General features: G+C 38.1%; 1 protein-coding gene across 6 annotated transcripts in view; it reads right to left on the reverse strand.

The window, feature by feature from the left end:
• Positions 1 to 13,374, reverse strand: part of USP24 (ubiquitin specific peptidase 24) — a 144,901-nt gene that overhangs the window by 98,862 nt on the left and 32,665 nt on the right. For 4 of the 6 annotated variants that reach the window (XM_021941983.2, XM_003891948.4, XM_009209211.4 and 1 more), the window contains exons 2-5: positions 9,270 to 9,435; positions 7,710 to 7,777; positions 3,781 to 3,924; positions 2,650 to 2,772 (exon numbers count right to left, since the gene is read on the reverse strand). In XM_021941983.2, coding sequence (XP_021797675.1) covers positions 2,650 to 2,772; positions 3,781 to 3,924; positions 7,710 to 7,777; positions 9,270 to 9,435 — 501 coding nt within the window. Of the gene's footprint in view, positions 1 to 2,649; positions 2,773 to 3,780; positions 3,925 to 5,240; positions 5,329 to 7,709; positions 7,778 to 9,269; positions 9,436 to 13,374 lie in introns of those variants that run through there. The other 2 variants (XM_009209201.4, XM_031669224.1) reach the window with 2 other exon arrangements.

Consider the following 13,374-nt stretch of genomic DNA (forward strand, 5'->3'; position numbering starts at 1 on the left):
ACTAAAAAAAAAAATACAAAAAACTAGCCGGGCGAGGTGGCGGGCGCCTGTAGTCCCAGCTACTCTGGAGGCTGAGGCAGGAGAATGGCGTGAACCCGGGAGGCGGAGCTTGCAGTGAGCTGAGATCCGGCCACTGCACTCCAGCCTGGGCGACAGAGTGAGACTCCGTCTCAAAAAAAAAAAAAGAAAATATGAGTTAAGAACATGAGACAATACAAAATTAAACGGAGTCAAAAACAAACAAACAAAATTTATATAAATGAAAAATTCAGTAACTGAAATTAAAGACTTAAATAAACAAGTTAAACAGCAGATTAGATACAAATAAAAAAAAATCAGCGAACTGTACTGCTACAGATCTGGAAAAAAGCACAATTGCAACACAAGGAGATAAAAAGATGGAAAATGTGAAAAGGAGTTAAGGGACATGGAGGACAGAATGAGTCAGTCTAACATGTATCCAATCAAGTTTCAGAAGAAGAGAGACTAATGGGGAAGAGGGAACATTTTAAAAGATAAAGGCTGAGAAATTTCCAGAATTGACGTAGACATTAACCCTAGATTCAGAAGCCCAATGAATCTGAAGCAAAATAAATAAAAAGAATACCATGGTTAATCACATTAGAGTCAAATTTACAAACATCAAAGAGAAAGAAAAGATTTCAAAATACAGCCATGGAGGAAAGGCAGACTTCTAATAAAAAAACCACAGTCAGATCAATAGCCAACTTCTCCACAGCAATAATCAAAGCCACAAGACAGTGAAATGGCATTTTAATGTTCTGAGAGAAAAGAAGTATCATCTAGACTTTTGAACCCAGTGAAAATACACACTTCAAGGAATGGGAAATAAAGTTCAGGTCATCAAAAATCAAGACTTATCCACAAACAGAACCTTACTAAAGGATTGTTTATAGAATGCACTATCGACTTTACTGGGTAAAAAATGACAGGAGGGGACTAGGACAATGCACAAGTAAGACAAAGAGGTAATGAATCATTTAAGAGGGGAGCGAGCACATGCAACGTTATAAGGTCTTTATGTACTGTTCAAGGAGGAGAAAGATACTAGTGAAATTTAGATTTTGTTTATTAAGTTAAAATTTTAGGATAGTCCACTGAAAGAAAACTGAGAGGGAGGGACATGGAATCTTCAGGTCTGGTTGGGAAGGGGAGCAGAGGACCATGCTGAAACTACAGAGGGGTATGATATTAAAGGCAGAATATTTAAAGATGGGAAATACTAGATCATGTTGCATAAAAGGGTAACAATCCCAAAAATGAGGGAAAGATCGAGGATACCAAAGAAATAATAGAAAGCTAAAGGAGGAATATGCTTGAGAAGGCAAGAGGAGAGGGGGTCCAGAGGAGAGAGAATTCCTCTGTGGTAATGAGATGAAACACAAAGACTGCACCTTTCTGGGTCTCAGCAGATGCATACGTAAAGTGAAAAAAGAGAATGAACATCTGCTGAGCACTCACTACAGTGAACCACCATGTTCATTATTTCTATGTATCTTTGTCACTTGATCTTCACAACGCATATGAAGAGAAGAGTTTAGCATTTGGGGAGGCAGTACTGCATATGGTTAAAGAACATAGACTAGCTGCCTGCATGGGTTCTCCCTGTAACTAGGTATGCGGACTTGGGCAAGTACTTCACTTCTGTCTATTTCAGTTCTCACCTATGAAATGGGGGTAAAAATAGTACCCAACTCAAAGAGCCGCTGTGAGGATTAAATTCCAAAGTACATATTCACTGCCCTTGCCGCTCAACTTTTTCCTCCTCTCTGGGGAACTGTCTGACTCCCCAAGGTGGCAATAACTACTCCTTCCCCTGGATTCTATGCACAGTACATATTATTATAATTCCACCTACTGTTCATCATGCTGTCATTTTTTTGTTTTCATATTTCCTCCACTATGCTACAAGCTAGTAATGACATCTTATTACTCTTCATAAGACAGGACTGTATACTTATGTTTAACATCTCAAACTTAGAATAATGCCAGACATATAGTAAATGTTAAATAAATGATTGTTGACCTAAACCTCTGCTTCCACTAAAGCAATGAACAAGTTTTCTATTGATTAAACTCAACTTCTTTCAACTGTTTCTGAAACCAAACAGTGTTTTAACCAGAGGATTGTTTAGATTATGTACTTCTTGTGAGTATACTCTTACTGGCAGACTGTAGTCTTTTGATATACAATATATTGTTTCCAGGCCTGAAAAAGCAAGTTTTAATGCGTATGAAGTTCAAAAGAAAATTATATATGAGATTAACTACTAGATTATTTTTTCTAGGTACAATTAATCATTTTAAATGTTCTAGTCTCTCAACTCTCTCTAAGAAACTGGAACACCAATTAAACTGGGGTTCTGATAATCCAATATATGACACTAAAGACATTTCTCATTTTACTAAACATCATTTCAAACCTATAAAATTCTTCGTGATATCAGTTAACAGCTATGGAAAAATTATGCACTATCTGAAAAAAAAAAATTTTATGAGCCAGATGGGATATTTGTCATTTTTCAGATTGTTTTAATCCTCCCATGTAAATTGTCTTTTTTACAGCACAGAAAAATCATCTTTTTCACCACATTTTTCTATAAAAAGATGAAACTAAACTATGTTTACCTTTTGGAAAGTGGATACAGGTGAAACAGCAAACATATTTCCTTCTCCAAACACTTCTGCCCAATTCCTTTGAGACACTTTCATTCTGTTCTTAAAATGGTATTCATTATCAGGATTGAAAGCCTAGATTCAAAGAGAACAGAGAAACATTATTATCTATTTCTATAGCAACACATATTAGCATTAGAAAAGAAGATAAAAATATAGCCTTGGACTCCCCTCATTAATGGAATCTTTCAAGAATACACCGAGGCCGGGCGCGGTGGCTCAAGCCTGTAATCCCAGCACTTTGGGAGGCCGAGGCGGGTGGATCACGAGGTCAGGAGATCGAGACCATCCTGGCTAACATGGTGAAACCCCGTCTCTACTGAAAATACAAAAAACTAGCCGGGCGTGGTGGCGGGCGCCTGTAGTCTCAGCTACTTGGGAGGCTGAGGCGGGAGAATGGCGTGAACCCGGGAGGCGGAGCTTGCAGTGAGCCGAGATCAGGCCACTGCACTCCAGCCTGGGAGCACAGCGAGACTCCGTCTCAAAAAAAAAAAAAAAAAAAAAAAGAATACACCGAAAGCATATGCCTTAGCTAGAGCAGAGGCACTAAGAATGTGCTATTCTCCTGTCCTGTTCAGTGTTCACTGTGAAGGAAGAGGAGGAGGTAACAGGATGAGAGGTCTGACTCAAGGCAGTGTGATGCCAATGCCCCAGGTGTGCTAGGGCTACCAGGGATGAGATGAGCAACAGAGGCACTGAAGGCAGAAGTCAGGAGGGGAAAATATGCGGGTCCCTTCTTCATGCAGCTACTGTTACCTGTTGGGGGAAAAGGCCAGAAACCAAACTACATCTATATGAACACTCCATATAAAAGTACTTAAGACATGAATAATCAGGGAGAGGTAACAGAAAGGCATTTAATCATTCTATAAGTAGAAAAACCCATTAAAATTAGAAAAGTACTTCTTTCAAACTGAGAACACAAGATGGTTGCTCTGCTTTTAAAATAAAGACAAAGGATCCTAACAGCTAATATCCTTAATGACAAAATCATTATCACTCATTATTAATTACAAGTCAGAGAACAGCAAGTATTTTAAACAAAATCAAAATATAAAGTACTTAATTTTAGAGATACTATACCATTGTAAGCACACCCAGGAGACCAATGGGAATTGGATCTTGTTTTATTCTCTCTGCAACCAGTTCTATTAGCAGCATCAACATGTTGTAAATTCCTTCATGAATTTCAGTACCCCACTTGTGAACAGCACTTGATGTCAGGAGCTATAAAAACATACAGGGCAGTCTAGAGTCTAACTTGAAAAAAGAAAATAAATCTACAGTTTATCAGGTCCATCTTAAATAACTGAGAGATTATGATGAAAATACTTTTTTATGCATATGATTGGCTTTTAAAAGACCCACAGCTGTAGTTCATCTACTTGCCCATTTATTTCAAAGTCAATACAGAGTTTTGCTTTTGAATTTTAATTCTCTTGCATTAAAGCACTTGGTTTAAAATAAAAATTTTATTTGGTTCTCTACTTTTCATAATTACAAGGGGAGGTCACGTGGTACAGAGCAAGGTAAAAATCTGAGATCAATTCCAGTATTACTGTTTTCTAGCTGTGTGGCCTCGAACAAATTTACCTGAGTTCTCAAAGGTTCAGTTCTCTCAACTCTAAAGAGGCCTAACTCCTACCCACTTCACACAAATGCTATGAGGATTAAAAGGTATAACAAACATGAAACATTTTACAAATGGTAAGGCATTATTAATATATCTTGATGGCTGGCTATCCATATTAATATTTCCGGAACCTAAGAAATGAATGCTGTATTGCATGGATTCTACCATACATATCCTTTTAACATTTTTAAACATCTCAGAAATAGGATAATTTTTTTCTACCTGTTGATTAGATGACAGCAGGACTCAGAATGTGAAAAAAGAAGTCTTAGAAATATCGTAACAGTTTATTTGGCTTACATTTTCCTTTTGGTATGTACAAAATAATATTTAATTTTTTAACTGTTTAAGCAAATCTAAAATAGCTCTAAGTTTTAAGACATTAAACTGTTTACTTTGTAGCTATGTTTCTTAAACATAAACATCAAATATAAAACAATGGTACAAATCTTATAATTAGATACCTTCTTAGATTCCTTAAAAAGCAGAGAAATTGGATGCCCCTAATTCTCAGTCTTCTGGTCTTTGGGGAAGTGTAGAACAAATGCCAGAACAAGAAATGAAAAAGCAAAGGATTTCACTTAAATTGGTATGGTGGTTTCATGTTTTTGTAAGATTTTTCAAAGGTAAAATACTAAGTAACAAAAATTTCATCTTGGCCTTACTGAGAATCTCTTTAAAAAGAGTAGGCTGGAAGAGCCCAAACTGTAATAGCTGCAGAGAAAAACCTCAGTTCCAGATTTTCTAAATACTAATTAGCCACACTATTTGCTCAAATTAGCAAAAGTCATAAGACTGATTTTATGTAAACCAATGAGTTACTATTTTTTGCAGAATTTTTTTTTGCCTGACTACATCTTCCTCCTATAGTTAAAAAATAAATAATAAAGCAAAACAAAGCAGAGATTACCAATTAAAAAGCTTCAAGTGACTACAAAATGAAAATGTATGTGGATTAAGCAGCAATCCCTCTGGCGCCATTCCATTTGTTCATTTTTCACTTTGAAAATGCAATTCTGCCTACATTCTGGAAGAGACAGGGAAAGGGAGGCAGTACCTTGTGGAGAAGATGCACACACTAATAACCATGCACTATGGCCAAACCTGAATTATCTTCTCTGCCTGAATATGCTAGTAAAAATTCCAGGCTAGCCTGAAGGTAAAAGGTGAAGAAGGTGGAAATGACAACAAAGCTCCTTTGGGCACCTTATTCATGTAATCACCTATCATTCACACCCTCACTTCTAAAAGAAAACGTGCGGCAGCTCGTGAGAAAAGCCTGGGGAATTGGGGAGAGGGATGGTCACCCAACCAGGAAACACAGCTAGGGAAGTAGTACCAATTATATCAGATCCTACTGAGTTTTCTGGCAGACAAGCCTAAAGGTACACAGAACTCTAGCTCTTCTGATGTAATAAAAGAAAGTATGCCTAATTGACGGGGAGGAGAACCTTTTTAATAGCTCTAAAGTGCAAGAGAATTTAATATTTTTACCTTAACAGAACTGAATAACATAAGGCAGGATACCTTTGTACTCATAGTTTTACAGAAAAACGACCAACCATGTGACCATTTATTACACTGCTACTAACAGCTGAAGGCATGAGACAAAACAGTTTTCTGAAGTATCTCTGTATAGAGTTAGAGTATTATATTCCAAATATGCAACTTGCTGGTGAATGGACTGGATACAGGGATTTCTGGATCTGGAGATCCTCAACCTTGAATAAGCCCTTTTTCCACAACTCTGAATACACTTTTCCTTTTAAGTTTATGTATCCACTGTGATCTGTGTCACAATATGTTACAATATAACAATTTTGCTATTTCTAATTTTTTTAAATTGTGTAGAGACAGGGGTCTCACTATGTTGCCCAGGCTGGTCTTAAACTCCTGACCTCAAGATGTCCTCCCACTTTTGGCCTCCCAAAGTGCTGGGATTATAGTGTGAAGCACTTGGACTAGCCAATTTTGGATTTTTAAAAAGCTGCTATAATTCTTAAAAGCTTAAAATTATTTTAAACTACAAACTGATAGATGACCTAATCTAAAATGAAGGTAAATCTTGATTTCATATAATCTTTGCCCAAATGGCAATTTGAAAAGATTTCTCCAATTTTTTAAAAAATGAAGCTACTTTTGCTTCTAAAATTAATTTTATTATTTTTTAAGGCTTGAATCAAGGGAGGTTCTATCTACCAAAATGCAGCTGGGAATAACTATTTGCAAATGAACTGTTTGTTTTACTGGGTCTTATTTTTTTCTTTTTTTTTCTGAGACGGAGTCTCGCAGTGTCATGCGGGCTGGAGGGCAATGGCGTGATCTCAGCTCACTGCAACCTCCACCTCCTGGGTTCAAGAGATTCTCCTGCCTCAGCCTCCCGAGTAGCCGGGATTATAGGTGCCCACCCACCATGCCCAGCTAATTTTTTGCATTTTTAGTAGAGATGGGGTTTCACTATGTTGGCCAGGCTGGTCTCGAACTCCTAACCTCGTGATCTGCCTGCCTCGGCTTCCCAAAGTGCTGGGATTACAGGCGTGAGCAACCGCACCCAGCCTTATTGGGTCTTAAGATAAACACAAACATTACCCACCTGTAGTTCTAGGGACTTATTTGCATATTGGACAAAAATGGACGTCAAAATCCAGAAGTTAAGCCAGCAAAAGAATCATTCATTGAAACTTTTCTGAGCTCTTTCTATGAGCTAGGCACTTAGTTATATGCTGGGGGAAATGGCAGTATGTTAACAGACACAGTCCTTGCTCTAATGAGGATTCAAGACTCACCTACTAAAAAGGGAGGCTGATTCAGTCTGCTTTTAGAAACACAATTCTTGTGATCTCCTATTCCTATTGTTAAGAAACATTGCTTTCTAAGAGATGTGACCTGAATGGAAGCAAGTGTACCACTCTGGCTCTAATAGAAATGGTGCCTTATGCATGCTATTCTGTCAGTGAGAACACCTAGTCAATCTTTCAGTAGTTTAAAAGGTCTTCTCCTGTCTCACACACTTAAAGCGGCTCATATTTTGATAAGTATATACTGTCTTAGTTCTAAGTGCCACAAGTCTTTGTTTACTAATATGTGCAATATCCTCGTATAATTAAGTCTTAACCTATTATTTAGCAATTAAATAGTAGGAAGTATTTATTATTAATAAAAGTTATATTTAACCAAAGACACATGTAGACAATATAAAAGAGATAAATCATTTATAAGTCCCAAATTCAGAGCTCTGTTTTTCATATTAAAAGATTCCTCAGTTGAACAAGATTCATAAACTGGTCTTATACATAAAAAACTAAAAACAAAAAGTTTCTCTTCCTTCACCCCTGCTCCCCAACACACAGAAAATATCACATCAGCACGTTTTTCTTACCTTTTTAAATGCTTCAGGCATACATCTATCCATAAACCTTTTACAATTCTCATCAGACTCGGAAAGACCTTAGTAAAATGAATGAAATAATATACTTTATTTAGGTCAGACTCAGAAAGACCTTAGTAAAATGAATGAAATAATATACTTTATTTAGTTCTTTGGTAGTTTGTAAAAATCATACACATCATTCTAAATTCATACACATGGAACTATGTCATAGGAACCTTAATTCTTAAGAAATTATTAAAAGTAGAATATATACCTTTGATGAAGGAAAGGCTGAGAAATAACCACAGCATTAGATTAAATAAATACCAGTTGAACTGAAATGGTTGAACTTATATTCCCATGTCAGAGTAACTTCAATGATCTGATTAAATAGCTAATAAAACACCAATAGCAGCTACTTACTAGCCATTAGTATTTCCTAAGAACTTCTACAGAAACACAAATATTTTCTAACCCCAGAACTTCGGGAGGTTGAGGCAAGAGGATCACTTGAGCCGAAGGGTTTGAGACCAGCCTGGGCAACACAGTGAAACCCCATCCCTACAGAAAATAAAAAGCTGGGCGTGGAGGTGCTTGCCTGTTGTCCCAGCTACTTGGGAGGCTGAGGTGGGAGGATCACTTGAGCCTGGGAGGTTGAGGCTGCAGTGAGCCATGACTATGCCATTGCACTGCAGCCTGAGCAACCCTGTCTCAAAAATCAAAAATCAAAAACCAACAACAACAAAAAAACAAACCACACAAATATTTGCAATAAATGCCTAAGTCACTCTTCTTCCCTAAAACAAACCAATGAACTCCGTTACACAGATTTGCGTTTGGCACAATTCACATAGTAAGAGATAAATACTTGCTAAGTGAATGAATGAATTTCCTGTAAAATCATCTTTTGGAAAAAGTACATTTCTTTATTAAACTCAATAATGGATTCTGCTTATCATTGGGAATACTGCTAAACATACTTTCTTTTTTTTCAGACCCACTGCCTAGCATAGTACCTAGATCCTAACAGGCACTCAATAAATGCTACTGCTGAGAAGCCAGTCAGAAATACACCACATTGTGGCCATATTCATTTCATAACTGAATTCAATATGAAAAATAAGTTATTTTCTCTTTTTTAGTACAGGTGTTCATATTGACACCCACTCTTCCAACCTAATCATATTTTATTATTTTAATAGCTTGATATTTATAAAGCTTAAAACAATGTCAGCCACTTAATAAGCACAAGTGTGTTAAATATTACTTTCTTCTCTTAAAAGAAAAAAAGCTGTTGAATTGAGGCTTAAAGTGCTCCAAGCTTCTGTGGAAAAAGTTAATTTCAATTTCCATTAAGTTTTTCAATTATATTTTAAATAATCTTATACTCTATCGAAGGTAGAAGAAAACAATTTAGCTCAAAGCTTTCCTTCTGCAGGAGATAAGCGAAGACTAAGAGAAAAATGATCTGTCCAATATCACACAGCTAGGCAACAACAAAAGCTAAGATTAAACTCAGGCATTCTATGAAACAAATATACTCATGTGTTCTGAGGTCTGAAAACTTACCAAGCCTTGCTAGGTAGGTAGACGCCAACAGGCATTTGCCTAGTGATTCTTCTCGCTTGTAAGGGATGGACCAATGATCAGTCAAAACACGGCTTTCCAGCTCATATAAATTTGTTGTAGGGAATTCAATTCCTTCCCCTGAGCAGTTTCCATTTTCATCATTCTTCTGATGAAAAGGGATTATGAAAAAAAGCAAATAAACTAATTAGTGATTACTCTAAAAACTTCCTATGTAACACAGAGCAGATATTTAATCAATGGTAGCTATTAATATCAATAGCGTGGATTCCACCTTTCTTTCTTGTAATCACATCTTTCACCAAGAATATCTCAGATATTCTCAACTTTTATCATTCTGGCATGGCTACTCGCTCTCTCAGAAGGTGACCTCATCTCTTTCTTTAAAAATGAACTGTCCAGGCCGGACACGGTGCTCATGCCTGTAACCCTAGCATTTTGGGAGCCCAAGGCGGGAGGATCACTTGAGCTCAGGAGTTCAAGACCAGCCGGGGCAACAGAGTGAGACCCTGTCTCTCTAAAAAAAAAAAAAAAAAAAACTGTCCATTTCTCATGATAAAATATCAAATGCTTGCCTTCATCAACAGCCCTCCTGTCCTCACCTCTCTTTTCTCACTGAGGGGATGAATTCTTCAAAGAGGCATCTATATTTGCCATTTTCATCTCCACACCACCGACTCATTCCTGACAACACCCCAATCTGGATTCCAGATTCCCTATTCTCCAAAATGGCTACTGTTAAGGCCACCACTGAACTTTATTTCATTAAATCCAATTATGTCTCAGTCCTAACCTTACCTCTCAGGAGTATTTGACCTTCTGTCCATTCCCTCCTCTTGAAATGCTGGCTTCTCTTCCCTGCCTCCTAAAACAGCACACGCTCTGTTCTCCTCCCATGGGTCTGGGTGTTATAGTCTGTCTCCTCTTCTCGTACATTTTCCTCTTCCTAGTCATCAAATATTTGAGCACCTCAAACCCCAGTGCTAAGCCCTCTTCTCTTTTGTTCCTGTTGATTTCCCTGGTTGACCATATCCACACTCCAAATCTCAATTACCTCCTAGCTGTAGATGACTCATACATTTCTATCTCCAGCTTAGACTTCTCCTCTGAGCTTCAGATCCACAAAGGCAACTGCCTACTTGATAACTTCTCTAATTCAGTGTTTGCCCCAAACCAAATTCATGATCCTTTCCCCGTAAATCCTGGTCCCCTTCTTGTGTTCTTCATCCCAGTGAATGGCACCAGATTCATCTAGCAGCATAGCCAGAAGCCAGGGGATCATTCTTAACACTTTGTTCTCCCATCCCCATCCCCAGGACCTGGTGATTGGACCTCATATATTTCTCTCCAATTCCTCTACTCTTGTCCATCTCCACAGTTAGCACCTAGCCCTGGTTTATGCCTAGATTACTTCACCAGCTTCCTAACTGTTCTCCCTCTGCCTCATACACACATTTACTCTTCATACCGATCTTCATAAAGCACTAATCTGACGTTAAGCTTAAAATCTTCATGGCTTCCCTTTGTTCTTAAGATAAGCCTAAATCATGTTTAAAATATTTTACAAGGCCTTGAATGGTCTATTCCCTAACTCACTCTCTCCAGCTTTTTGCACTCCAGATCATTTCTCTGGGATTTAGCTTCTTGTCAGGCATAATGCTCCATGTATTGGGCTATTTTCCCAAAAGGACACAGCAGTATTCCTGGTCACATATACTCTTCCAGAACCTTGTCTCTCTTCACCATAAAGTGGCATTTACTTCCCCTGGATCTGAACCAGGGTAGAACCGTGTGGGTGCATGCCTCGGTGAATAGAATACAGCAGAAAGAGACACGTCTAAGCCTAGGTCATGAAAGGCAATATAGCTTCCTCCTGGCTCTCTCTCGGGACACTCCTTCCTACAACGTGGACACCATGTCCTGAGGGAACCCAAGCTAAATGCAGAGGGCCCGTATGGTTGTCTTGTCCAACAGTCTCACTGAGGTCTCCTTGGACAACCAGCCCCTGAAGGCCAGAGAAGGAGCCTTCAGATGATTCCAGCCTGCAGCCATCAAGTCATCCCCAGCCTTAGTCTTCCAGCTGAGGTTCTTGGCATCATGGAGCAGAGACAAACTGCTGTCTGAATCCCTTCCCCACATAATCTATGGGAACAATAAATGGTTGCTTTACGCCACTATTCCTGAGCTCATCTTTCTGTTCTCTTTAACCGACTTAACTCCTACACATCTTTAATTCTTTCTGAGAAGCCTTTCCAGCATTTCTAAAATAGACAAATTCCTCCAGTTAGTATATACCCTAATCATCCTCAACCTCTCCTTCACAGCACTACTCACAGGTGTAATTTTACATTTAGCTGTGATTTATGTTTGCCCCTCACTAGACCAAGCTGCTTAAGGGCATGGACCCTATCTATTTTTGACCACCTCTGTATCTCTAGAAGCTGGTACCTAGCATAAAGCAGGTATTTAGTAAATATTGTTAAATGTAAAAATAATCCATATAAAGCTTCAATGATTAATAGGGTAACTGCCAGACTTTCCTTCAGTTCTCACTATGCTAATTTGTAATAAAGCAAACTGGACCCCAAATTGCCTAATACCTACACTAGTTTGTTTGTTTTTGAAAACTTACATATCCTCACAACTTACTATATAATCATTACAAAATAAAATAATCCCATTAAAAAATAATGTTTAACCTCAATGAAGAAAAAGACCATAAATATAAAGCAGAAATAATAAAACACAGAAGAAAACTAATTTCAATGCCATATCAATGATATCTAAAGAAATCCAACACATCCAACACAATCCCACAGCCAAAGTTTGTAACTAAATAAAACAAAAAACGGAAGGTAATTAAGCATAGATGACAATGTAAATTGGGCAAGGGTAGAAGGAGGGGGTGATGAATTAAGTATGCTTAGAATCACAATGCACAGGAAAAATTCAGTTTTTAAAGTGTAACACTTTACAGAAATACATTTAATTCATAAGTACTATAAGTAAGCCAATTTTACTTAAAGGAACCTGATGGGACTCAAATAGTAAAAAATTTAGGATAGTTTTAAAATTGCACACATGCTAACTGCTTAGATTTATTACCTTAGGATTGAAGTGGAATTAAGTCATATAAAAACAAAAAATTTCACCGGGCTGATTCTGAAGTGGGTATATGTCATTACTATGGAGTATCTATCATTAATTTCTATGGAGTTAATACATCAAATCATATATAAAATCATCAAATGTACCCAGTAGCTATAAAAACTAAGAGCCTCTTTGGTGAAAGAAACAAAAGTCCTCTAGCATCATCAGTGTTAAGGAGTGAATTGTGTCTACTCCCCTAAATCCAAGTCATCAATTGAAGCCCTAACTCTCAATGTGACTACATTTGGAGATAGGACCTTTAAGGAGATAAACAAGGTTAAATGAGGTCATAAGGGTAGGGCCCTAATCCAATAAAACTGGTGTCTTTATGAGAAGGGGAAGAGACATCAGAGATCTCCCTCTTTGTCAGAGAACAGAGGAAAGGCCAGTTGAGGACACAGCAAGAAGGTAGCCCAGAAAAGAATCCTCACCAGAAACCAACTCTAATGACTTCTTTTTTATTTTTATTCTTTTTTGAGACGGAGTCTCGCTCTGTTGCCAGGCTGGAGTGTAGTGGTGCAATCTCGGCTCACTGCAACTTCTGCTTCTCGGGTTCAAGCGATTCTCCTGCCTCAGCCTCCCAAGTAGCTGGGACTACAGGCATGCGCCACCATGCCCGGCTAATTTTTGTATTTTTAGTAGAGACGAGGTTTCACCATGTTGGCCAGGATGGTCTCGATCTCTTGATCTCGTGATCTGCCCACCTCAGCCTCCTAAAGTGCTGGGATTGCAGGCGTGAGCCACTGTGCCCGGCCTCTAATGACTTCTTGATTTTGGACTTCTAGCCCCAACTGTAAGGAAATAACTTTCTGTAGTTTAACCCACCCAGTCTGTGGTATTTTGTTATGGCAGCCTGTTCAGGCTGATTCTGAAGTGGGTATATTTCATTACTATGGAATATCCATCATTAGTTTCTACAGAAATTAATAAATCAAAC

The sequence above is a fragment of the Papio anubis genome, chromosome 1 (genome assembly GCF_008728515.1).
Source record: "Papio anubis isolate 15944 chromosome 1, Panubis1.0, whole genome shotgun sequence".
Lineage (NCBI taxonomy): Eukaryota > Metazoa > Chordata > Mammalia > Primates > Cercopithecidae > Papio > Papio anubis.